The sequence below is a fragment of the Dipodomys ordii genome, unplaced genomic scaffold (assembly GCF_000151885.1).
Source record: "Dipodomys ordii isolate 6190 unplaced genomic scaffold, Dord_2.0 Scaffold84, whole genome shotgun sequence".
Classification (NCBI taxonomy): Eukaryota; Metazoa; Chordata; class Mammalia; order Rodentia; family Heteromyidae; genus Dipodomys; species Dipodomys ordii.
In genome coordinates, this window is record NW_012267300.1 from 6,348,300 (window position 1) to 6,375,050 (window position 26,751).

Below are 26,751 nucleotides of genomic sequence, written 5' to 3' on the forward strand. Positions count from 1 at the left end.
TGAGGGACAGCGCCGAGTTCAAGCCCCACGACTGACAAAAAAAAAAAAAATCTTGATAGAGTTCCTATTCATCACTACATTTTCTTTTTTTTTTCAGTCAGTCATGGGGCTTGAACTCTGGGTCTGGGCTCTGTCCCTCAGCTTTTCAGCTCAAGGCAAGCACTCTACCATTTGAGCCACAGTACCACTTACAGTTTTCTGGTGGTTTATTGGAGATAAGAGTCTCGTGGACTTTTCTGCCTGGGCTGGCTTTGAACTGTGATCCTCAGATCTCAGCCTCCTGAGTAGCTAAGATTAAAGGCATAAGCCACCAGTGCCCGGCTAGTATATTTCTTTTTTAAAAAAAATTTTTTAGTGCATCGTGGGGCTTGAACTCTGGACCTGGGCGCTGTCCCTCAGCTCTTCAGTTCAAGGTTAGTGCTCTACCATTTGAGCCACAGCGCCACTTCCAGCCTTTTCTGAGGCTGGTGCTGAGGAATCGAACCCAGGGCCTCATTCATGCAAGGCAAGCAAGCACTCTGCCACTAAGCCACCTTCCCAGCCCTTCTTTTTTGTTTTTTGTTTCATTTTTCTCTCCTTTTCTTGTCAGTCCTGCCTGGGGCTTGAACTCAGGGATTGGACACTGTCCCTGAGCTTCTTTTGCTCAAGGCTAGCACTCTACCACTTGAGCCACAGCCACTTCTGGCTTTTTATGTTTATGTGTTGCTGAGGAATGGAACCCAGGGCTTCATGCATGCTAGGCAAACACTCTTATTACTAACCCACATTCCTAGCCCTCATTAGCTACATTTTTTTTATGTTCCATATCATTACAGGCTGATTCGTGATGCTAAACTTGCTATATATTAAGGATCCTCTTGCTTTCAGTTTCAAAAACATCTCCTTATTTGGTGCCGTGCCTCATACCTGAAGTCCTAGCTACTCAGGAGGCTGAGATCTGAAGATCCCAGTTTGAACAAGCTGAGGCAGACAAATCTGAGAAACTTCTATCTCCAGTTAAGTAGCAAAAAAAATTAAAAAAAAAGAGTGCCAGCCATGAGCAGGCAGGCCTTGGGTTCAAATTCTCCCCTTTCCAAAACCAAGCAAACAAAAACACTTTTCTTCAAGCCTTTACTTATAGGCCATTGTGGTGACATTCATAGTTGCTTTAAGGCATGTAAATCTTACTGACACCTCAGTCCCTTAAGTTTCTGCCTATTGCCTAATTGCAAAGTCACCTACATTTTAGATATTTGTCATAGAAGCTCTCTCTCTGATATCTAAATCTGCATTGGTTGCTGAATGATAAATTACCCCAAGTGTTAAAAATTTAAAGAAATAGGGGACTGGGAAGGTGGCTCAGTGGTAGAGTGCTTGCCTTGCATGCATGAGGCCCTGGGTTCGATTCCTCAGCACCACATAAGCAAAAAGCAAAAAAGAGCTGGAAGTGGTGCTGTGGCTCAAGTGGTAGAGCGCTAGCCTTGAGCTGAAGAGCTGAGGGACAGCGCCCAGGCCCAGAGTTCAGGCCCCACAACCAGACCCCCCCAAAAAAATTTAAAAGAAATAAACAGTGCCAGGTGCTGGTGGCTCATGCCTGTAATCCTAGCTACTCAGGAGGCTGAGATCTGAGGATCAAAGTTCAAAGCCAGCCTGGGCAGGAAAGGACATGAGACTCTTATCTCCAATAAACCACCAGAAAACCAGAAGTGGCACTGTGGCTCAATTGGTAGAATGCTTACCTTGAGCTGAAGAGTTGGGGGACAGCGACCAGGCCCAGAGTTCAAGCCCCACAACCGACAAAAGGAAAGAAACAATGTCTTATTATCTCCATTTGTTTGTGCTGGGAATTTGAGGCTAACTTGCCCTGATGACCCTGGCTCAAGGTCTCCCATTTAACTGTGGTTAAGGTTTTAACCATGCAGTAGTGGTCAGGAGGCCTGACAGGAGCTGGAGGTGAGTCATATTATACTAGATGCTAAAATAAGGCCAGAGAAGTTAGGGGTGAGAAAAAGTCCCTGGAGTGAGAAGACAGAGTCAAGAAGACCTCTTAGGAAGTAGTTTTGATAAATGTGATGCAGATACACAGGTTGGGTTGAAAAGAAGGCAGAGATGGTAGTACATGCCTGTAATCCCAGGACTTGGGAGGCTAAGGCTGGAGGATCATGAGTTGGAGCTAGCCTGGGCTACATAATGAAGATTCTATCACACACACACACACACACACACACACACACACACACACACACACCCCTTGTACACCCTGGGGATAAGGGAAGAGAGAGGAAGAGAGAAACTTTGGCTGGGAAAAAGGAAAAAACAGGGGGCGAGGCACATCTGGAAATTATGTAGAATCCAGGAGAGAGTTTTTCCATGGGAAACCTCTCTGTTTGAAGGGGAGGAAGAATTGAAGACCCTACCATATGTTTATGAAGAGTGAATCCATGCTTGGAAAGAAAATGAGATACAAGTTAGTTTCTTACACGGTGTATGGATACCCTTCCCAGGGTAATGACCTCAATGTGCCCATTTTTTGGAGCCTCTATCACAAAACTGAGAACTACTCAGATGGAGGATGGAGAATTGAGGTTTGAAGCCAGCCCAGGGAAAGAAAGTCCCTGAGACTCATCTCCAATTAATAACCAAAAAGCTGGAAGTACAGGTATGGGCTAAAGTGGTAAAGCACCAGCCTTGATTGAAAAAGCTAAGTGAGGGGCTGGGAAGGTGGCTCCGTGGTAGAGTGCTTGCCTTGCATGCAGGAGGCCCCAGGTTCAATTCCTCAGCACCACATAAGCAGAAAAAGCTGGATGTGGTGCTGTGGCTCAAGTGGAATAGCGCTAGCCTTGACCTGAAGAGCTGAGGGGCAGTGTCCAGGCTCAGCGTTCAGGCCCCATGACCGGCAAAAAAAAAAAAAAAAGGCAGAAAAAGCCAGAAGTGGCGCTGTGGTTCAAGAGGTTGAGTGCTATCCTTGAGCTGAAGAGCTGAGGGACAGCGCCCAGGCCCAAAATTCAGGCCCCATGACTGACAGAAAAAAAAAATGGTGAGAGTACAAGGCCCTGAGTTTAAACTGCAGCACTAGCACAACCATATATTTAAAATGAAAAACTGTAGCACAAAAAATGCAATAATATAGTACTTCGTACAAGATAGCAACAGGAATTTTTTTAAAGGATATTCATAATTGTGAAACTGGGACTAAGGAATTCTTGTCATGGGGTGGAGAGGAAGATAAGAGGATGGGTGCATGCTGGATGTTAGAAACTCACACCTGTCATTCCTAGATGCACAGAAGGCTGAGATCTTGAGGGTGACCATTGAAAGTTAGTCAAGAAAAGTGTAGAAAAGTCTATGAGACTCCATCTCCAAAAAACCCGGCAAAACTCAGGGCCAGAAGCATGGTTTAAGTGGTAGAGTGCTAACCAAGTAAGTGTAAAGCCTCGAGTTCAAACCCCAGTTTAAAAAAACAAAAACTGCGGTGCACTCGTTTACATTTGAAATACTAGCTATTCACGAGGCTGGGATCTGAGGATCGAAGTTTGAAGCCAGCTGGGGCAGAAAAGACTAAAATTATTTTCTCCAATTAACCACCAAAAAGCTACAACTGGAGATGTGGCTGAAGTGGTAGAGCGCCAGTGAAAAAGTCACGCTGAACTAATAAAGAGGACAGCAGGCCTTGTACAGAGAGAGCTCCAAGATATTCTGCAGTGCAGGAACAGCCTCGCTAGGACTCCTGACCCTGCCTGGGGTCAGAGGCTGGTATCCTCCCCTGATCAATGCCTGGAGGCGTCCACAGGAAGGCAGTGTGGACAATTCGTGGGGGCTCTGAGGGTACCGTGAACTCTCAGCCCTTCCCTCCGGCAGCCCCTCCATCCAGAAGCCCCTCTACTGCCTCTCCTCCCAGGAGTCAGCAAGGGCTGCAGAGTAACCTCCTCACTGGGACGGAAACTCTGACGTTTCCCTCTCTGCAGCTGGAAGGCTAAGAAAAGCTAGTCTGCCTGTCTAGTCCAGAGTCCCACCCCTTTAAGTACAGGTGTCCAGAGTGGAAATCGGTGAAGGGGGAAGAGGGAAGGGAGGGCTGGTGGCATCCTTGGCCCGGATTGCTCTGGCTTCTCCCTTTCCCCTCTTCACTATCCTGAGTCCAATCTGCAGTTCCAACGCCCAGCACAAGGGGGTGCCACCACCTAGCAAACTGCCCAGGGGACTGCTGGGGCGGGAGAGCCTGAGTGGGATGGGTGTTTCTCTAGGTCTCCCCACACCCCCACCCCACTGCTTTTCTCCACGTAGAGCTCACGTGCAGTTTTGAGAGGGATGGGTTAGGAATGGGGAAGCACGTGGCGACATCTGGCATTGAGTTTAGAAGTGTGGGGATGGTCTAGCCTGCCTTGCTATACCCTCCAGGTCAGAGTACTGGATGGGCCACAAAAGGGCAGCAGTAGGGTGGGAAGTAGAGAGTTGCAGAAAGGCAGCGGTGGGGTAGGGAGCAGGGAGGTTAGCACTTCCCAAAGAGTTGGGGTGACACTACCTAATAGCACTCCCAGATTAAGGGCAGGCTAGGTAGCATTGCGGGGAGTGGCAGGTAGGCCCTATAGTAACAAAGAAGAGGTCTATGATGTATGAGCTACTTCACCTTGGCACACACACACACACCACATATACACACATACACACTTAAAATTTTTTCCTTCCTTCCTTCCTTTCTTTCTCTCTCTCTCTCTCTTTCTTTCTTTTTTGCTGGTCCTGAGACTTGAACTCAGAGCCTGTTCACTGTCCCTGAGCCTCTATGTGCTCAAGGCTTGTGCTCTACCACTTGAGCCACAACACCAGTTCTGGCCTTTTCTGAGTAGTTTATTGGAGATGAGTCTCATGGACTTTCCTGCCCAGGCTGGCTTTGAATGATGATCCTCAGATCTCAGCTTCCTGAGTAGCTATGATTATAGGCATGAGCCCCTGGTTCCCGGTTCATATTTATATTTTAATTTAAAACAAACAAACACAGGGGCTGGGAAGATGGCTCAGTGGTAGAGTGCTTACCTTGCATGCATGAGGCCCCGTTTGATTCCTCAGCACCACATAAGCAGAAAAAGCAGGAAGTGGTACTGTGGCTCAGGTGGTAGAGTGCTAAGGTTGAGCCAAAAGCTCAGGGACAGCTCCCAGGCCCAGAGTTCAGGCCTCAGGACCAGAAAAAACAAAAACAAAAAAAAAAACAACCAACCCACAAAAACACAAACTCTCTGGTACTGGGGATTGAGCCCAAGGGCCCAGTACTTAAGCTATTGTTTCTGACCTAGGTTCTCATTAAGCGCTATAATCATGTTAATCAACATTGAATTCATGATCCTCATATCTTACCTCCTGGGTAGCTAGGATTACAAGTGTGAACCATTATGCTTGACTTCCCTAGCATTTTTAGAAAGCCTCAGTCTTGGTGGTGCATGCATGTAACCCATCATTTGGGAGCCTGAGACAATAGACTCTCCAGTTTCCAGGTCAAAAGTGGCATAGAAAATACTATTTCAAAACAAAACAACCACCAAACAATTTTGCAAGACTGAAGTTGTGACTTGGAGGATCACATGTTTGGGCAGGAAAGTTCAATAGACTCTATCTCTAAAGTAACCAGCAGGGGCTGGGAAGGTGGCTCAGTGGTAGAGTGCTTGCCTTGCATACCTGAGGCCCTGGGTTCGATTCCTCAGCACCACATAAAGAAAAAAGCCAGAAGTGGCACTGTGGCTCTAGTGGTAGAGCGCCCAGGCCCAGAGTTCAGGCCCTACAACTGGACACCCCCCAAAAAAAAAGAACTCAAGGCCTTGAATTCAAGCCCTAGTACCTATACACACACACACAAAATAAATAAATCAGAAGGAGGGCAACAGCTGTGGGCTCCACTCTCAGCATCCCTAATTTGAAAATTTAACATATGAAGAATTGTCTGCCATGTCTGAGCATACTAACTCATTATTATAGTCATCAAAATTTGTTAAAACTCTTATCTCCAATGAACTACCAAAAAGTCAGAAGTGGAGATGTGGTGCAAGTGGTTGAGCACCAGCCTTAAACAAACAACAACAAAACAAAACAACTAAAAAAAAAAAAACTCGGGACTGGGAAGGTGGCTTAGTGGTAGAGCGCTTGCCTTGCATGCCTGAGGCCCTGGGTTCGATTCCTTAGCACCACAGAAGCAAAAAAAAAGAGAAAAAAGCCTGAAGTGGCGCTGTAGCTCAAGTGGTAGAGTGCTAGCCTTGAGCTGAAGAGCTGAGGTACCGCACCCAGGCCCAGAGTTCATGCCCCACTACCAGACCCAAAAAAAACAAACAAACAAACAAAAAAAACCAACCAACTAAGGGATAGAGCCCAGGCCCTGAGTTCAAGCCTTAGCACTGGTGCATGCACGTGCACACACACACACACATGCACACACAGTATAATGGACTTTCCTGCCTAAGGTGGCTTTGAGCTATGATCTTCAGATCTTATTTCCTGAGTTAGGATTACAGGCTTGAGCCACTGGTGCCTGGCTCCTGTTTCCTGGTAGGCCTTCTGAGGCACCTGCTGGAGCTCCTACATGGGAAATCCAGCTTTGCCTCATGTAGACCCCCATGCTGCCCAAGTCAAGGAAGTGCAAAGTGGGAAGTCAAGTGAGTATTCAGGATGTGAGCTATAGTGAGGCAGCTCCCAGACCCGGCCTGCTCTCTGACTCAATGAGCTACTTCAGGCACTTTTTTGAAGGAAGTCCTTCCGTCTATTCATTAGGTCTGTTCTGCCTTTTTTTTTCCTTCTGGTCCTGGGGCTTAAACTCTGGGCCTGGGTACTATCCCTGAGCTTTTGTGCTCAAGGCTAGTGTTCTTGAGCCACAGCTCTAGTTCTACCTTGTGTGTGTGTGTGTGTGTGTGTGTGTGTGTGTGTGTGTGTGTAGATAAAAGTCTCATGGACATTCCTACCCTGGCCAGCTTTGAACCATAATCCTCAAATCTCAGGCTCCTGAGCAGCTAGGATTACAGGCGTGAGCCACCAGCGCCCTGAGCCTGGCTCTGCTGCTCTTTTGTACTCTGGTGTGGGTCTTTGGGAGCAGGGAATAAGGGGCTTCAAGAAATGCCAGGCTTGCCCAGGAGCTGGTGGCTCAAGCCCGTAATCCTACCTACTCAAGAGACTGAGATCTGAGGATCAGAGTTTGAAGCCAGCCTGGCCAGGAAAGTCCCTGAGACTTCTTTTCAATAAACCACTAGAAAACCGGAAGTGGTGCTGTGGCTCACGCGGTAGAGCGCTCACCTTGAGTTGAAGAACACAGGGACAGTGCCCAAGCCAAGAGTTTAAGCCCCACAACCAACAACAACAACAAAAAAGCTGGGCTCATCATGGAGGCAGAGAAAGCTGCTCCCTGGGGGTAGGATGGCAGCCCTGGTTAGAGGATACTGCTGTGGAAACCCTGGGCCAGGACTGATGGCAGAAAAGGACAGGAGAGGGAGGCTGGGCCTGGCTGGGGAAGGCTGGCCTGGAAGGAGCTGAGCCGTCGGCGCTGGGCCAGAGTGGAAAGTATGTGTGTGAGCTCACTTGGAAGGTGGCTTTAGGCCAGTCGGGCTAGCCTCCCTTCCAGGCCCTGGCTGCCTAGCCCCTCATGGACTTTTCTAGGGTTCCCCAGTCCCCCAAGACTGAAGGACAAGGGTAGAAACCCCAGGGGTGGGCTGGGAATGTGCTTAGTGGTAGAGTGCTTGCCTAGCATGCATGAAGCCCTGCGTTCCATTCCTCAGTACCACATAAACAGAAAAGGCTGGAAGTGGCACTGTGGCTCAAGTAGTAGACTGCTAGCCTTGAGCAAAAGAAGTTCAGGGACAGTGCCCAGACCCTGAATTCAAGCCCCAGGACAGGCAGAGAAAGGGAGAGAGAGAGAGAGAGAGAATAAAGAAACCCCCAGGGGTAGGGTAGATGTATAATACTGGTCTCTTCAAGGATGTGAACTGAGATTTGGTGTGGTCCGAAGGGGATACAAGGGCCGCAGGAGACCCTGGCTAGAGTTCCTTGGGGACCTTAGGAGCTTGGTACCAACCCAGAGAGCATCTGCCTCCCCCTAGGCTCTTGAGCATAGCTGCTCACTACCCCTTTTCCCTTTCCCTAGCTGCTGTCACAGTCCACCGTCCCTTTGGTGCCTTCTCTCTCTGGCCTTTTGGTATCAGTATTGGAGCTTAAATTCAGGGCCTGGGTGCTATCCCTTAGTTTTTGTCACTCAAGGCTGGGACTCTACCTCTTCTTCCTTTCAGAATGCCTGTTTTTCTTCCCCCCCCCAAAAGGGAAGTGAAGGACTTCAAGGTGACTTCCTGAGGAAGACCCTTTCTCTCTGCTCCCTGTTGCCCTCCTGCCCCTGTACTATAGTGCTGTATGACGTGACCAGCAGGCTGCCTGTGCTGATACATCCTCAGCACACACTAGCATGTGTCCACTCAGCGACACAGGAGCCACACTATGAGATACCTCACCCACCTTATCAAACCCTAGCTATGAAGGAGGCTGAGATCTGAGGAGCTCAATGCAAAACCAGCCAGAGCACTCAAGTTGGTGAGACTCTTCTCTCCAATTAACCCCCAAAAGCAGAAGTAGAGGTGTGGCTCAAGTAGTAGAGTACCAGTCTTGAGCAAAAAGCTAAGGGACAGCAGCCAGGCCTTGAGTTCAAGCCCTACCTAAAGAGAGAGAGAGAAAAAGAGATCTTGTCAGAAAATCAGTCATGTCAGGATTTTCAGCTGCGGTCCTAAGCAGGTCATTTGTCTTTTTTTATTTTAGGTCTCCCTTCCTTCCTGGATGAAATGGGGGCCATGTTATTGCCTGCTTGGCTGTGGACCGTGAGGACCTCAGCAGGCGCTAGGTCCTCTCCTGGGAAGGGAAGACACACAGGGATAGAGAGGACTGGGAAGTCTGTCAGAAGGCAGGGAGAGGAGTCCTGGGGGAAATTTGCAGGGGGTTACCCAGATCTTCTGTGGCTGAGGGTGTTCCCCTCCAATGGGCGAGACTCCTCTTCCACCTTCCCTTCCCAGCCCACTGACCCAATGCCTGGCTGGCAACCCTGACACTTAGGCCCAGCTGGTGGCAGAAACCTTGGAGAAGGGGAGATGATGAGAGGGAAGTGCTTGGCCCCCTCCAAATGTGTGGGGTGCACTGGTGAGCAGAGCACTGCTCCTCCTTGACCCTTGTTCTCAGTCCAGCAATTTCTCAGACCTATTTTCCTGGGCTCTGCCCAGGAAATCGCCTTGAAGATTCCCGTTGGCTTTCTCCTGGCCGCTGAGACTCACAAGCACTGCTTTCGAATAAAGGAACTTGGAACCAAGGAATTGGGTCAGGCCCAATGGACAAACCAGGCCAGGGCAGAGAAAGCATTTTGCAGATCTTCAGGAGCCACAGGGCCCTCTGTCTCCTGTCACCTCGGCCTGATCCCAGAGTTCTTGCAAGTGGGGCCTTGTGATCACTGAGACCCCTCCCAGGGTCACAGGGCAGCTTCTCTGGGATGGAACAGGCAGCCCCCAGCCTGTCAGAGGCACAGGATCCCCTGTAGCCCCCACAGTTCTGAGTGTGAAGTCAGGCTTCTACCTCTTCTCCCTTTGTCTCTAGTCCTCCCCTCCCATCTCTCCCCCTTGGCTTCAGAGAGCATCTTGTGATTCCAGAATCATGGCCAAATAATTTCCTCGTGATGGGGAAACCGCACTCCAGCCACAGGAGCCTTAGGCTCCCCCTCTCCTTCCCTCTGGCAGCCCCTCTCCCCGGGCTCTTCGCTGGCTCCAGCTGTGTTTTGCAGAACTCCCACTGGATAACATCTGTAATTGTCTCCAGATGTGGACCACAAAAAACACAAAGGGGCCATGAGCTCATCTTTGGAGTTTCTTGCCACAAGCTTGGGTCCTACCACCCCCAGATGCCCTTGACTTCCTTGAGTTATCTTGTCAGTACCCATCCCCTCTGCTGGAGGTGTTTGGGGGAGACACTGTCCAACTACACTAGAACACATAGGCCCTGCCAAACAGCTGTTGGCAGGGGAGGTGCCAGGGTCAGGGTTCTTGGCTGGTAGGACGGTGGGGGTAACCCCTTCTGCCAAAGCAATCACACTAACCCCCTTGAAGGGCAGCTGTGTGGATGCCTGGCATGGGTGGGGCCAGGGCTCTTGGAAGTGGGCTGTGGAGGGACCTGGGCTGGAGCCCAGCGGGCTGGGCTGAGGCAGGAAGGGAAGGCGGTAAAGGAAAAGGGCTGCTCTCCTCCAGTGGAGCTGACTCAGCAACTGAGCTGATCCCGCCCTTCAGGCTGGTTTTGGAGGAAGGGTGGGCCTACAGCCTGAGAACCTTGTCTGGGGCAGAAGTTTCTAAAGAAAGAGGACACAAAGCCTAATTATTCTGCCCTTCCAACCTGACCATCCTGGTTCCTTAGGGGCACTTGAGGGTCACTTTGCTACCAGAAGCTAGGGTCTGTTCCTGTGGTTGCCTTCTGCCCCTACAGCAGAGTCCAGGCTGGGAAAGAGCCTGCCACTGAGCCCCAGATTGAGCACAATCAGTCATGGTTCACAATTGTGGGTCACAACCCTGCTATAGGAAGAGATGTGAGAAAACTGAGGGTCTGTGGCCAGCTCACACAGCAGGGTAATGCAATTTAGGAAGATTTTTTCCCACTGGCTGTGTCTTGACCACTTCCTCAGTCTCAAAGGCAGCCTTTTAAGGCAGGTTGGGGGAAGAACAGCTGGCATCTCTCATCTGCTCCTCTGCCCCCAAGGAGGTGTGCCCCACTCCCCAACTCTGGCTCCTAAATCCCTGGTTAATCCACCAAGAAGAAATGTGTTCTTCCGTGCAAAATACCAAACCCCACCTCTTGGAAAGCAATGCTTAGGATGTCTACTCACTTCCTTTCCAGCCCTTCTCAACCACGTGCCCTCACCCTGGTATTCCGACACAGAATTACAACCAAACATAGATCGTGAAACAGTTTATTCTTTGTGGAAAGGTTGAACAAGGTCAAAAATGTCCTTAGAGGGCACTGACCCAGCCCCGCCCCGCAGGTTCCTGGGGTCAGATGCCTCTGCCCCCCACCCCCACCCCTCCCCCTCATTAACAAAAAGGAACAATTTGAATGGAGTTCATATATAATAATTATAATAAAAATATACATTAAACAAAAAAAACAACAAACAAAACAAATTTAGCTGAACTGCCAGCACCGTTCATCCCATTTCCCCTCCCCCCATGCCCTCCCCCCCTGACATCCCTCTTCTCTCGCTCCCTCCACAGGGTCTCTCACTCTTAAGTCCCCAGTACCATGACCACCTTTGGTGGCCGAAGGAGACTTCAAATGGATGGGCTGGGTGGGAAGGAGGAGGACAGTACACCACGGGTAAGATGGGCTGAGGCATGTGGGTACCTAGGAAAGGGTCCACCTCATCAAGACATAGCCAGGCACCTGCCCCTCACTGGGGTAGTGAGACTGACTGAGCATTTCCAGGTCTCTGAGGCCTTCTCTGGTCCCACAAATACGTTACTTCTCTCAGTAAGGTCCCGAGTCTCCTGTCCTGAGAGCTCCAACAAAATGTACCCTCCCCTGGGTACCCCAATCCACCTGGTAGTGCCCTTGTGGCCTGCCCAGCCCCTAACCATACACTGCTGCCACACTTCACTTCCTGTCTCCTTTGGTTACTCTGCCCTTGGGTCCCAGCCCCAGGTGCCTGCATTTGAACAAGGCTCTCCAGGCCCATCTCTGGGGCTCTAGACACAAGCATCTCTCTTTGGTCCCACTCTACCTTAGGCTACACTCCTCAGCTCTTCCAATCTTGAGATTCCCACCCAAGGCTAACATTCGAGAGGGGTTAGGGCTGCCAAAGACTCCTTCAGCCCCAGTTTAGTCCTTAATGGCTAAGGCACTTGCTTTGGAAGTTTTCCTGGGAGGGAAAGGCAGAGAGAGCTCTTTGTGGATCTTGACTGAGCAAGCCACCAAACACCTCTTTGAATTTACCTGCCAAGGTCTTAAGGTGATGGAGCAATCCTCACCCCCTCACGTTCTCAGGGACCTTCACCCTCCCCACAAGAAGATCTGATTCCAATCAGCCAAAGAATGGCTGGAGACTGCCAATTGAGGACACCTGAGGCTTCCCGGACTGGAGTCCCCAGAGCCTCCTGAGGTCAGAGTTCAGAGGTTTAAGGTATGTCCAGGGATGGAAAAGGAGCAGATGACCCCATTTGACCTTTGCCAGTGAGGTCTGAGGGTCCTGCCTTCAAGCGTAGAACCCCCATGACATTCACAAAGAGGCTGAACACATACCAAGCTACAAGGCTCCCCTGAGGCTGGAAGGGACCCCAACTGAGTCCTCAGGGAAGGCCTAGGGAAGAAGTGATGCCAGGAGTGAGGGGTGGGAAAGGCCAGACAGGGGATACAGAAGGGAGGCTGGAGGGAAGGGGCTCAGGATGAGTGGGAACAACCCACCCACTACCACATGCTGCTACTGCCTTCACAAGCAAAGTCCTCAAGGTAGCAGTGGGTGAGCCAGCGGTGGGGGTCAGACCTTGTCCAGCAGGGAGCGCTGGCAGTAGAGCAGTCGCTTGGGGGTCCCGTGGCGTCGGAAGAAGAAGACAGCAAGGCCCACTGCCAGCACCAAGAGTAGCAACAGCACAGGCAGAACAATGGCAGCTGCATTCACAGCCCCGCTGCCTTCCTCGTCCACCTCGATGATGATCACCTCTGCCTCTTCTGTCTCCTCTGCAGCCTCATCTGGCCGGCCCCCTGATGGGCAGCCCATCCAATCCCGAAGGGCTGATTTGGGGTAGCCTGGCTCTACCTTCAGCTTCTGGTTATTGAACTTCCAGTATTTGTTTCCCTTGTAGAAGTAAGTGAAGACTGGACGATGGTAAGGAGGACAAGAGGTGGAAGGGATGGGGGCCGGAAAAATCCCAAAAAGAAGAGCAGAAGGATGCTTGGTTAGTGTGCCATTCAGCTAAGCTCATTTCAGTCTTTCTGAGTAGGTTTTCTCTACTGTAAAATGGGATCAATTATGGAAAGATTGGAAGAGTGGGGATTCATGAAAGTAATTAGGTAGGGTCAGTGTCTTTACCTGGTAAACATGTCACTATTTTTTTTTTTTCCTGGTAGTGGTACGGGGTCTTGAACTCAGGGTCTGGGCACTGTCCCTGAACTTCTTTTGCTCAAGGCCAGTGTTCTACCATTTGAACCACATCACTACTTCCAGATTTTCTGATTGGTTTATTGGAGATGAGTTTTATGGACTTTTCTGCCCAGTCTGGCTTCTAACCACAACCTCAGATCTCAGCTTACACTCTAATTGAGCCACAGCTCCACTTCTGGCTTTTTGATGGTTAATTGGAAATAAGAGTTTCATGGATTTTTTTTTTTTCCATTGGTCATGGGGCTTGAACTCTGGGCCTGGGTACTGTCCCTCAGCTCTTCAGCTCAAGACTAGCGCTCTACCACTTGAGTCACAAAGCCACTTCAGGATTTTTCTGTTTATATGGTGGTGAGGAATTGAACCCTCATGCATGCCAAGTAAGCACTCTACCACTGAGCCACCTTCCAGCCCAATCATGGACTTTCTTTCCCCAGCTAGCTTTAAACCTCGATCCTCAAATCTTAGCTTCCCGAACAGTTAGGATTACAGGTGTGAGCCACTGGCACCTAACAGCACTCCATGATTATCACTATCAACTGCCTTCCACATGCTGCTGCTCTCTCTTTCTGTTCTTCCTTAACTCCTTATTCCCAAACTCCTCTCAGCTTTTTTTTTTTTTTTGTCTCACTCACCTTCATCACTGCCCATGAATGACCCTCTGGGAGACTCAGGGATTCCTTCCCAGACTTTGATGTTTTTGGGGTACTCGCTGTCCACTGCTCTGAACTCTTCATTGAAACGGTAGTACCTGGGGGAATGGAGAATGAGGATAGTGACTAGCCACTAGGAATGATCTCAGAGGGTAGCAGGATGCAAGACAGAGTGCACCAGTGTGCAAAGGGTAGCTGTGGGGGACAGGGATTTTGAGTAATGAGAGCTTTCAGCTGAAAGTGGTAGAAGGAGGAGGTGGAAGGGAGGATCCAGGCTACAAGGAGCCACCAGCAGCCCTTAATGACAGTGCCTGGCTGCTGGGGTGGAGGCACAGTGCTGGGGGCAGGAGGCATCAAATGACCAGGTTTGAAATAGTGACCCGGTCACGTCCCACTCATGCAGCACCCAGTCGAGGCTGCTCATTGCTAGGCAACAATGAGGGTTCAGCCCAGCCCTTCTCCAGGGAAACATGTTTACGGGAGAGTGGTCCTTGCTCCAGAATTTAGGAAGAAGGAATTTTCTTTTTTGGTTTGAACTCAGGGCATGGGTACTGTCCTGAGCTTTTTAGGTGCTCAAGGCTAACATCTACCACTTTGAGCCATAGCTCCACTTCAAGGTTTTTTGTTTTTGTTTTAGGTGATTAGAGATAAGAGTCCCACAGGCTTTCCTGTCTGGGCTGGCTTGGAAGCAGATCTTCTGATCTCAGCTACCTGAGTGGCTAGGATTATAGGTGTGAGCTACCAGCATCAGGCAAGGAATTTTTTGTGTGTGCCAGAACCAGGACTTAAATTTGGGCATGGACATTGTTCCTTAGCTTTTTCATTCAAGGCTGTGTACTACTCGAGCCATTGGGTTTTTGGTGGTTAGTTGGAGCTTAGAGTTACACAGACTTTTCTGTCTAGCCTGACTTTGAACGTTGATTCTTGGATCTCAGCCTCCTGAGTATCTAGCTTTACAGGCATGAGTCATAGGCACGAGGCTGGTGAGAGAATATGAGGTTGGAATGACAGTAGCTTTTGAGGTTAGAGGCCTGGGGTAAGGGCTTGAGGTCTTACTTGTTTCCTCGGAAGAAGTAGGTCTTTCCATTGGGCATCCAGAAGAGAGCAGCATCAATCTTGTCAGTAGGCAGTCCTCGGCCCAACTCCTTAATGTGCTTAGGGTAGCCAGGTTCTAGCGAGGCCTCATCAAACACCCAATGCTTATCTCCTGGCAAAGACCAAAAGGCAAAATCGGAGTTGAAACTGGCTCTGAGGTTATTGGGAATTAACTAGAATCAGTTCCTCCAAAGAGACATTCCCAACTCCCAAAGACTAAAGAGGAATGCCTAGTTACCTTTGAAGAAGACAAACTTGCCATCCTTCCTCTCATAGGCAGTGTTGATGGATGGAGGCAGGCCCCTCCAGAACTGGCCAATGGGCATTGGGTATCCATCCATCACTTGGTTATTCCTCACCCTCCAGAACCAACGCTCCTGGAAGCCAGGTAAGGTACGAAGAGCACATTATGACTTGTGGCCTAGTCCTCTTCTGTTATTCCCCTGTTGCCCTTTGTCCCTTGATTTTATTTTATTATTATTATTTTTTGGGGGGGTCCAGTCTTGGGGCCTGAACTCTAGGCCTGGGCGCTGTCCCTCAGCTCTTCAGCTCAAGGCTAGCTCTCTACCACTTGAGCCATAGTGCCACTTCCGGCTTTTTTTTCTTTTTGCTTATGTGGTACTGAGGAATGGAACCCGGGCCTTACGTATGCAAGGCAAGCTCTCTACCACTGAGCCATCTTCCCAGCCCCTGTCCCTTGATTTTAATTTGTAGTCCTTCAGTTGCCTCCCTGCAGGGAGTCCTTTTGCCCATCCCCCACACCAGTGCACTTCTTCCTCTCACCTTGAAAACAAACATCTCCCCTCGAAGCATGGCAACAGTATCAAAGTTCCCATCACAGATGTTGGGCCCATAGGTGGGGTTTTTGGGCTTATCAGGGACAGAGGGCCAGGAGGTAGTCCTGGGTTGAGAGGGTATCTTGGTAGGTGATCCTGACTCACTCCCTGGGGGAGACAATAAAGGGGGAACTTCAGACTTGGAGAGAGTATAGATAGAATGACAGACAGATGGGCAGGTAGCACTCAAGGTATGAATAGGCCTTTGGGGAGGAGGAAGCAATCAGCTTAGAGGCAGAGTGAAATAGAGCAAGAGAGAGAGAGAGTAGACCTGTAGCGCATGAGAGAAGGAACATGCACAGACCAGAAGGATCAGGAGGGGCAAGCAAGCAGGTGTGGGTATGGATTACTCACCATAAAGCTGCTGGATGCCTCGCCGATCATCATCAGGCAACACAAAGTTCTCTGTATCCATCCACTGGTAAAAGGGTGCCATAATGGCTGAGGGATCATTGGAATGCTCTAGGCCCAGTGCATGGCCCAGCTCGTGCACAGCCACCAAGAAGAGGTCATTCCCTGGAGGATTGAGGATGGTGAGATGGCAGGCTGAGTGCCTTCTCTCAGGCTCTTTCATCCTCACAGGAGGTTTCTGTTTCTATACTGTCAGTCTGTTTCCCACCCAAGCTACCAAATCTGTAGGGTCAATTTCCTATTTGATATGTGAGGCACACAGCCAGTCAGTAACCTCCTCTGGCCGGAATGGGAGTGCGATGCTGAGGGTAGCATCACAATTGCAGCAGACATGGGATGTAGAAGCAAAGACCCTCAGGGGGCCGGCTTTTTTCCAGGAGCTAGACATGATGTTTGCCTGGAAAAGTGAAGTCAAAGACTTCATCCAAGGAGCGAGACGGGACTAGACTTAAATAGTTAAAATCAGATTCCTGGGCTAGGAAATATGGCTTATTGGTAGAGTGCTTGCCTAGCATGCATGAAGTCCTAAGGTTTGATTCCTCAGTACTATATAAACAGAAAAAGCCACGGGGCTGGGAAGGTGGCTCAGTGGTAGAGTGTTTGCCTTGCATGCGTGAAGTCCTCGGTTTGATTCCTCAGCACCACATAAGCTGAAAAAGCTGGAAGTGGCGCTCTGGCTCAAGTGGTAGAGTTCTAGCCTTGAGCTGAAGAGCTGAGGGACAGCACCCAGGCCCAGAGTTCAGGCCCCACGACCGGCAAAAAAAAAAAAAGGACAGAAAAAGCCAGAAGTGGCTCTGTGGCTCAAGTGGTAGAGTGCTACCTTTGAGCAAAAGAAGCTCAGGGACAGTGCCTAGGCTCTAAGTTCAAGCCCCAGGACTGACCCCCCCCCCCAAGAAAAAAAAAAAATCAGATTCTTGCTTTTGTTAGAAGTTACACTAGGAGGTCATTGTGGTCCTTTCTAACACTTAGGTGGGTTTCTTTCTTTGGTTGTGTGTTTGTTTGTTTTAGTTATCTTCTTTTTCTGTAACTTAGGGATCGAATCCAGGGTATTGCACTTGCTAGGCAAGTGTTTTGCTACTGAGCTACATATCAGTCCCTTTCTAGAGCTTAGAATTTCCTTTATATGGAGACAAGGCTCCCTATGTAGGTTGGCCTAAATCCAGGTAGTCTATGGTGGTCTCCATAGCCAGGCTGGCCTTGAACTTGAGATCTGTCCAAGGCCCTAAATGCTAGGATTATAGGTATATGCCTCCTCAGTTGGTAGAACTTAAGGATTCTGGAAAGAGGAGGAATTCTTCTTCCCAAACAACTTCCAACTCTCTGAGTTGGACCCAGGGCTCCTTCACTCACCATTTAGATCTTCATTCCGGACAGTCCAGGGTTCAGCAGAGTCAAAGTGAGTGTCTCCTCCAATGTTGGGGCCTGGGAAATAGGCATGGGCCAGGAAGCCACCCTCACCATCAAAAGGTGTGCTGTCACCATGGAAACCCTCGGCAAACAAGATCATGATGTCGGCCTGTTTTTCATGGCCCTCTCGGATGTAGGCATAGGGTATTTCACGGAAGCGCAGGGGTGTGGCACTCTCCCACACACGGAATGCCTTGCGGATGGCCTCAAATGTGGCATATTCTCCCACCTTCGGGGTGTAATTCTGGATGCTGAAGTACAGGCATTAGGGAAAAAGATGAGATGTGTTAGTATAACGGGGGTAAGATTCTCTTTCCCTCTGCTCTTCTACTCTGAACTGTCCAGCCATCTTTGCCAGACCCACTCTTCTTGCTGCCTCATGTATGATATACTTTAGCACCAAGAACTGACAGTGTGGGGGATCTTCAAGCTTTGACTCTCTGACACTGGGCATATCTACTGATGGCTGCCACCTTTTTCAAGGATTATAGCCATTTTCCTCCCAATGTCCAGGATGCTTCCCAGGAAGGGAGGGGACAAGTTCAGGAGGTCTGAGTCTCTGCATAACACAACTGACTTTTCTCCCTAAAGTGAGAAAAGTCATAGGCCTGTTGAACTTACCAGAAAGTGATCTCATTATGCTGCCATTTGAGGCCCTGGATGGCATAGCGCTTCCTTCGTACATTGGCCTTGATCTCAGCCCCAAACTTATCTGGAACTCCACAGCGGGGACGCTTCATGGCCCTGGGTAGGAGGACGGGGTCAATACAGAATAGGAAAGAGAAAGATCTCCAAAGGGAGAGGGTGGGGTTCTACAGAAGGCCCTGGATCCTGGCCTCTGGCCCCAGAATCAGTGTTGGGTGAGGCTGTGGATGTCAATGTGGGGAAAGGCCAAGGTTATGAGGTTAGGGTTTGGATCAGCTTATAAGGAAGGGGTATGGGGAAGGAGTCAGGCATTCAAGTGGTAACATTTATGGTGTTCAGTGTTGTCATGGGTACTGGGCAGGATTCCTGCCAGGGCCAAGCACTTACTTCAGGGTGTCTGAATCAGCCTTGCCTGTCACTTGCAAACCATAGAACTTCTGCATGGCAGCAATGGCAGCTGAGAATGACTGGGGTGAGCGCTGTGTGTGAGTACGTAGGTCCCCAGGAGGCAGGTAGCCATACTGCTGTAGCCAGGCCTGTCAGGAAGAAGAGTATGGCTTAGAACATTCCCACCAGCCCCCACAGTACCTGACATCTGCCCATGGCTTTGTGAGGAAAGCATTAGATTCCCAGACTTACTCTAGCAGCAAGTATGGAGGAATTCCCAGACTGACTGCTGGCCTAGACTCCAGAATGGCTTGTCTCTTTGGGGGCTGCCCGTGAGCCCACACAGACTACAGACTGCTGTACCCTTCTTGAAAATGTGAAGGCTGGTGGCTTAACAAAGAGTTCCAGGATGTTATATCAGAGCTTTGATTCCTTCCAATATTTGTCAGTGTTCCTGCAAATGTGGCAAGTCCCATCTGGTAATGGGTTGGGCCCATGATGAGAGGTGGTGTCAGGTTGAGGGGCTCTGCTTTTGGACCTGAGTCGAGGCTGTCCTAGAACAGAGGTGCCACACCTCTAGGACCCTCAGAGCTGAGATTGTTTGTTTAGGAAAAAGGACCTAAAAGGAGTGAGAGCTGAGCACCAGTGGCTCACATTCTGTAATCCTAGCTTCTCAGGAGGCTGAGATCTGAGGACTGCAGGCCAAAGCCAGCCCCGGCAGGAAAGTCCATGAGATTCTTTTTTTTTTTTTGTTGGTCGTGGGGCTTGAACTCTGGGCCTGGGCGCTGTCCCTCAGCTCTTCAGCTCAAGGCGAGCGCTCTACCACTTGAGCTACAGCGCCACTTCCGGTTTTCTGGTGGTTTATTGGAGATAGGAGTCTCACGGTCTTTCCTGCCCGGGCTGGCTTTGAACCGCGATCCTCAGATCTCAGCCTCCTGAGTAGCTAGGATTACAGGCGTGAGCCACCAGCGCCCGGGGTCCATGAGATTCTTATCACCAGCTAACTACCAAAAAGTTGGAAATAACTGTGGCTTAAGTGGAAGAGCACTAGCCATGAACAAAAAGAGCTCAGGGAAAACCTCTAGGCCCAAGTTCAAGTGTCAGGACCAGCACCAAAAAAAAAAAAAAAAAAGAGGTGGAGTTGAGACTGGCTGCTGACAAAAGCAGAGAATCTGAGGCCTTAGAAGTCTGCAACAGCCATTATTCCCATCCAAACACTATCTTTTTTTTTTTTTTTTTTCCAAACCCAAATCCTCAGATCTCAGCCTTTTTAGTAGCTAAAGATAATAGGCATGAGCCACTGGCAGTTGGCCCAACACACCAACACACCATCTGACCTAGGGCTTGGGACATAAAAATCTATTCAAGATTCTCAGTTTAGTGGGAGATACAGGAGGTGGTAGAGACTTGGTGAGTATATTTCACTTCAGGTATGTTGTGAATTGTCCAATTATAAAGGCTGGAAAATTGTCTTAAAGTTGGGTTTTTGGTGTTTGACTAAGAGGTACACACTCTGTGAAGGTATCCAAAGGAAATGGTCAGCCTTTCTTGCAAGAACAATGGATGGAGTGTTTTCCTAATTCTTAAAAGTAAAATTAGTTCAATTGATATATGGAAAATGAAGATGTTTAGGTTCTTTTTTTTTTTGGGGTCCGGTCATGGGGCCTGAACTGTGGGCCTGGGCACTGTCCCTCAGCTCTTCAGCTCAAGGCTAGCACTCTACCACTTGAGCCACAGCGCCACTTCTGGCTTTTTTCTTTTTGCTTATGTGGGGCTGAGGACTCAAACCCAGGGCCTCAGGCGTGCAAGGAAAGCGCTCTACCACTGAGCCACCTTCGCAGCCCAATGTTTAGGTTCTTTAATGGGGGGATATGACCAAGGGAGCTAGCTCTGGTCCCTGCTCCAGCTGTTTTTAAGGAGTCTAGAGGGCTGGGAAGGTGTCTCAGTGGTAGAGCACTTGCCTTGCATGCATGGGCTCTGGGTTCAATTCCTCAGCACCACATAAGCAGAAAAAAAAAAAGCTGGAAGTGGTGCTGTGGCTCAAGTGGTAGAGTGCTAGCCTTGAGCTGAAGAGCTGAGGGACAGCGCCCAGACCCAGAGTTGAAGTCCCACGACCGGACCCCCCCCCCAAAAAAAAAGGAGTCTAGAATGCGCTGCAGGTTGTAAAGGGCAGAGACTTTGAGGAGAGAGGGAAATAGGCTGCTGTTGTGTGTTGCATCCTCTATTCATAGCATGCATCTATTTCCATACAGCCCTTCCCTCCTAGGCCCAGGCACTAATGATGGAACAATACTCTTGCGCAGGGTCTGGGGGTGATTCAAGAGCAGCTGACTGGGGACCTGTGCCCACATGGGGAAGAATTGCAACACAGTTCCGGGAAGTATTCCCCTGAGACTGATGGGAATTAGGACCTGAGCTGTAAACAGCCCAGTCTTTTCCTAGTCAGCAAGGCTTGGTCTCCACAAACCTGGTGTATACAAGATACAAGAGGGGAGCCCAAGCCGGAAGCTGGTGGCTCATGCCTGTAATCCTAGCTACTCAGGAGGCTGAGATCTGAGGATCGCTGTTCAAAGGCAGCCTGGGCAGGAAAGTCTGTGAGACTCTTATCTCCAATAAACCACTAGAAAACCAGAAGTGGTGCTGTGGCTCAAGTGATAGAGTGCTTGCTTTGAGCTGAAGAGTGCAGGGAAAGCACTTAAGCCCAGAGTTCAAGCCCCACAACCGACAAAAAAATAAATAAAGGGGAGCCAAGCAGTATGCTCCAACTCTAGAGGTGTTCTTCCTGAGCTGCAGGCTTGCCCTGACCTGTGCTGGCTGATGCCACAGCCAGTGTCCTGACAAGGCCTGCTGTGGCCTGTGCCCAACTATGTAGGAAACTCTCTTTGCCCCTAGCCTCACCTGCAGGACAGACACACCCCAGTCTTCTGATCCCTGCTGGGAGCGCAGCTGCTTTAGGACTTGGAGGATGGGAGTGGAAGTCAAGAGGAATGAAGTCAGAAACCTCAACCCTCTTAAGCCAAGCTATGATGAATGCTCCCAAGGCAGGATGATAGAAGGGAGGGCAGTGAAGAGGGGAGAATTGCCTCCATGGGCGCAGTTCCTCTCCTGTGAGTTGCTCAGGAGGTAAGCAAGTTGAACTAATCACGCACACAATTCCTGTTCTGTATTCTATAGAGGAACATGGAGGCTTAGACAGAAAGGGACTTCCCTTGATTCAAGTGAGCCAATAGGCCTGGAAAAGAAGTGTCACCATCCTTTTCCTGGACAAGATTCTTTCTTCTGTCTTACAGGGAAGGCTCTGAGCAAAGCAAGAACCACAGAAACTATGAGGTCTGAACCACAGAAGAGAGGACTCTTCTGTCTGCGGCTGGGTGGGGGGAAGGGCAGATGCCCAACAGGCAGAGGGCAGGAGAGGGCTCAACTGGAGCTAATTCAGGGCTGCAGAGGCCTGGTGGAAGGGACACAGATGCCTAAGGCCTAGGCCATACCAGCTTTTCCTTTAGATTGGCCTGGAGAAGGAGCAACTATGAGCCACAGAATGCAGCAAAGCCCAGATGAATGAGAAAAGTCAGGCACTCCCCTGGAGAAAATAGAAGGAACACTTCTCATCTCAGGAGTCCTGGAGAGCCTGGGGGATCTTCTGCTCTCAAGCAGGCCCTGGCTTCTAGCCTCTTGAGCCTGCCCCTCCCTCTCTTTGCTTCCCACCCTTCTACGGCCCAGAAGCAAATGGTGGTTCTGGCACTGGAACATCCATGACCCACTTACAGCTGGGCCAAGGGCTGCCGCCCATCCCCACAGGGCCTAGTGGGGCATGGGAGGGGAAAACGCAAGGCAGTGAAGTTGGCAGTGGGCAGTGCTGCCCCCTCCCCCCCAATTCCTAGGATCCTTTTGTTAGGAATTTTTTTTTTCTGGCTCAGGTTGAGATTCCAGGCCTGGTAAAGGGGTGCCTTTTTCCCTGATCTTAGTCTCCAGCCCCTGGGGGAGGGGTCTGGGAACACCACAATTCCATTCCAAGGACCATCCTTTCCCCTTCAGCCCCAGATCCCTTTAAGGACACAGAGAGTGTGTTCTTTCTGGAGAGGTTTTTTTCTGGGGGTGGGACCAAGACTGGGACCAGGGCAGACACAGCCAAATCCAGATCCCATTCCCCCTCCCTCCCCAATCCTGGGCCTTTCTCAGCCCCTCCCGACCGCACCCAGGCCCTTGCCGGGCTGAGTGGGTTGGAATGGCCCAAAATAAGAAGGCGATTAAGTCAGTCTCCCACCTTCACCCTAAAATAAAAGAGTGAGAGAGGAAAAACTTCCTCCGATCACTCCCACGCGGCTTCTTCCAGGGCCCGGTGGGCAACGGTCTGGGAGCGGCTAGGGACAGGAGTGGGGGGAGGCAAGAAGACGCGCGAGGGTGCCCGGTCCGGCCTTCTCCCCACTCCCGGAGCGACGCCCCCAGTCTGCGTGCAATTACCGCAGAAAAACAATTAACTACAACAAAAAGGGCCTGAAGGCGCCGGCGGGGGTGGGGAAGGGGAGGCAGAGGCTGGGCTGCGCCCCCGGTTCACAAGAAGAGCTTTGTGCACAAGGAGCGGCTGCCAGCGCGCCAGCGCCGTCTCCCCACGCCGGGCTCCGGGCGGGGGCCGAGGGTCATCTCGGCGAGGCCGGGGTGCTGGGCGGTCTGCGGGCGGCCGCACCTGGCCGCAGATCGTCCGCGGAGGGCGCGCTGGCTCCACTCGCGGGGAGCGCGAGGGCGCAGCGAAGTTCACAAACAACAAAGTCGCGCATGACAAGGGACCGGGACACGCGGGGTTTGAGCGAGCGCGGTCCAAATGTCTTAGATGGAGAGCCCAACTAGCTGAGGAGCGAAGCCCCGAGCCCTGGGGGCAGGGGCTGAACAGTTCTTCTGAGAAAAGGAAGGAACAGGAAGGAGTCAGTGGCAGAGTGGGGGTTGGTGGGAGACAGCAAAAAGTTGGATCAACTTGGAAGCTCGAGGATGAGAAGGGAAAAGAAAGGGAGGGGATCCTGCAGGCCGGAGCCGCAGAGACCCCCAGAGTCCTCATCCGCGAGGAGGTGTCGGTCCCATTGGAGACCCCTGGGATCGCGTCCCCAGCGGGCCAGAAGAGCTCACTTACTTCGGGGCTGAAGTTGCTACTCTGGGCCGAGCCCAGAGAGGCGAGCGCGGTGCCGAGAGTGAGCAAGGGCAGCAGGAGGCAGCGGGAGGGCCGAGGGGCGGGAGACATGGTCTGAGAAGTCCGGGCAGCCGGGCCAGCCGAGCCGTGGGGGGCTCCGTGGCGGGGCCCAAGCCCTGGGATCGCGCCCGCTGCTCCTGCGGCGCGTCTTTGTCCTGGGCAGGTAGCAAAGTTGAAGTCCTGGAGCCCAGTCGGCCGGAGAGGGGATTGTTCTTGAAAATGTCCGTTTGTGCTTCTCTTTCCCGTTTTTATCTTTCTTCTGCTTAGTCGGCGAACTGGGTTGGAAGCCCTCGTCTTTCTTTTGGTCCCTCCCTTCTCCCCGCAGCCTTTCCTCCACCCCCGCCCCCAATGCCCTCCTTTCCTGGTGGGGACGTGGTTATTTCAGCCTGAATCCAATTACAGCAGAGCGCTGGAGGGCACACACACACACACACACACACACACACACAGACACACACAGAGTAGGGGACCCTGGGGACGGGATGTGTGGGAGACTTTCTCTTCCCTAGCATATTTTGGGTGGCTTGATTCCGGTGATATTCAGCATTTGTCTCACCTCAGTGGGAAGTACTGGGATTGTGGTGGGGAGTGGTGTGCCTTGTGTGGAAGGCTGAGAGAAGGGGCACTTTACTGAGGGGGTTGTCAGCTGGGATCTGTTGACAACTTCTCCTGGCGTCCTCCCCTCCCCCCTTCTTGAATTCCAAACTCTTAACAAAACTCAGTACACAACAAATCCCACTACACTGCTTCTGGAGATCCAGTCTTAGGGAATGTCCTTTGCAATTGAGCTCCCCCGTAAATTAGAATTGACTAGTTCTAGGGGTTCAAGGCCATGGGACTGGGGAAAAGAAAACCAGCTTTGTGAAACAACATGTTAAGATAGAGGGAAGGGTTGGGAGTTAAAACTTTGGAGTTGCAGAATGTTCTGCCTCTACACTAGAAAAAACGGGAGGCAATTCCTTAAAAAGTAAATCTTTTGGGACTGACTGGACCCTGAGAACAAAAGAGATATGTAGGGAAGGGGGGGGGGGACTGGCTGAAGCTGCCAGTGAGAAAAGGAGACAGATAAGGGCTTGAGAATGAGATCTGGAAAAGCAGCACAACAGAAGCAGGAAAAGTGTGGGAGACAAAACTCGACCATCAGCGAAATCTAAGATCCAAGAATTGCATTTGGTCAGCGAGAGAGGAAAGAGGTGTAGTGGGGGGAGGAAGGGAGGGAAGGCTAGCAGGGGAAGCAATAAAGGAGGCTGGACAGGAATTAGGTCAGGTTAGATACAGTGCTCCAGATAGGAATGATCACATTTGGGGCAGAAAGATAGAAATCCACTGTTCTGTCCTGGAACAGGAACAAAGGTCTTATGGGAAGGTAATGATCAATAAAATGAAAGGCTTCCCAAGTCCCCGGCACCTTCCAGTTCATGGTGAATAGTGGTTGAGCACTTGTGTAGAGGGGTGGGAAGGTGAAGGCCCTTCTCTTCAAACAATCTTACATTCAGTCAGCACCATGGAGACCTCAGAACCCAACTCCTTAAGTAGAATATGAACCATCTGAAGTTTGGTATTTCCCATCAGCCTTCCCAGGGGAGGGCCTCCTAGACAATGAATCTGAACCTTGGGCAAACTGACATTGGTTGCTTGCCAATGGGGACCTCAGCTGGAAAGTCTTTTTTCATCAAAACTTTTATTGAACTGCAGGTGGTGACAAGGCTGTGTATATGCTGTTATAATCTTAATATCTAGTAAACCAGCTACTCTCCTTTTCATGTCCATGAAGCAGCAGACTCATAGCCTGGCCAGTCCGGGATAAAAATCCCAAAGCAAGGCTGGAGTTGTAGTTTGGTGGTACAGTGTTTGTTTAGCTTGCACAAGGTCCTGGGTTCATTCTCCAGCACTAGGAAAAAACAAAAACCTAGAGCAAATTTGGCTGAACTGGAAATGAGCCAGGGATGAGGCACTGAGCCAAGCTTTCCAAGCAGTATGCTTAGTTTTCTTTGCTGGTTTCTTTTCTCTTTTTTTGGCCACTACCAGGGCTTGAACTCAAGGACCATGCATCTTGCTTAGTTTTTTGTTCAAGAGTGGTGCTCTATCATTTGAGCCACACCCCCACTTCTGGTTTTTGTGCTGGTTAACTGGAACTAAGAGTTTTGGGGATTTATCTATCCAGGCTGGCTCTGAACACTTATCCTCAGATTTCAGCCTCCTGAGTGGTTACAATTGCAGGCATGAGCCACTACAGCCTGGCTGGCTTCTTGCAGACTGTTCTTTCTGGTATCTGAGCTCTTTTGCTCTGAGGACAGATGGGCTCTCTTCTGCTAGGCTGAGGCAGAAAAGAAATCTATCTAGGCTGATACAAAAGAACATCAGAGAGAGGCTGGAAAAAAGTGTCACGAGTTGTTTTTTATTGATCTGGGAAGTGGACCCTGCAGTGAAGCTCCTTTGGCTTTAAGAGCATTTTTCTGCTTCTTTTCTTCTTCCTGTAACTTCTCTTGCTGCCTCAGGTGCCATGCCTGTAATCCTGCATCCATTTCCTGTGACAGCAATACAACTCGTCTCTGAAACAGACAGGAAAACTGGATTACATGTGGGGCTTGAGCACTGTCCCATATATCCTTTCATGAAGTCAGAGGTTTCAGCTGGACATTGATACTGCTGACAGGGGAACAAGTTAGGAAGCAGGAGGAGGTAACAAAAAGTGAGGCAGAATGCCTAATTTGAGTTTCTGCCCTCGGAGAATTCCTTCCTCTTACAAGGCCATTAAAACATCTGGCTATTAGGACTGGGGCTATAGTTCAGGGATGGAGAACTTGCCTAACATGCATGGAAGCCCTAGTGTTGACCCCAGTACTGTCAAACATTTGGCGGTTATGGGGCTGGGAAGGTGGCTCAGTGGTAGAATGCATGCCTTGCAAGCATGAGGCCCTGGGTTTGATTCCTCAGCACCACATAAACAGAAAAAGCCGGAAGTGGCGCTGTGGCTCAAGTGGTAGAGCGCTAGCCTTGAGCTGAAGAGCTGAGGGACAGCGCCCAGGCCCA

At 50.4% G+C, this 26,751-nt stretch overlaps 2 protein-coding genes across 4 annotated transcripts in view; both read right to left on the reverse strand.

Moving 5' to 3' along the window:
• Positions 1-11,197: 11,197 nt before the first annotated feature.
• Mmp14 (matrix metallopeptidase 14 (membrane-inserted)) lies at positions 11,198-23,992 on the reverse strand. Its single transcript, XM_013025462.1, has 10 exons — positions 23,662-23,992; positions 18,540-18,688; positions 18,129-18,251; positions 17,451-17,758; positions 16,044-16,205; positions 15,637-15,797; positions 15,092-15,230; positions 14,815-14,965; positions 13,741-13,856; positions 11,198-12,822 (listed from the first exon to the last, which is right to left on the reverse strand). Exons 1-10 carry the CDS (start codon positions 23,767-23,769, stop codon positions 12,485-12,487), a joined length of 1,755 nt encoding a protein of 584 aa, XP_012880916.1. The 5' UTR covers positions 23,770-23,992; the 3' UTR covers positions 11,198-12,484.
• Positions 23,993-26,095: 2,103 nt separating this feature from the next.
• Positions 26,096-26,751, reverse strand: part of Mrpl52 (mitochondrial ribosomal protein L52) — a 9,783-nt gene continuing 9,127 nt past the window's right edge. For all 3 annotated transcript variants that reach the window (XM_013025441.1, XM_013025442.1, XM_013025443.1), the window contains exon 4: positions 26,096-26,270. In XM_013025441.1, coding sequence (XP_012880895.1) covers positions 26,161-26,270 — 110 coding nt within the window. In that variant the 3' untranslated portion in view covers positions 26,096-26,160. The remainder of the gene's footprint in view (positions 26,271-26,751) is intronic.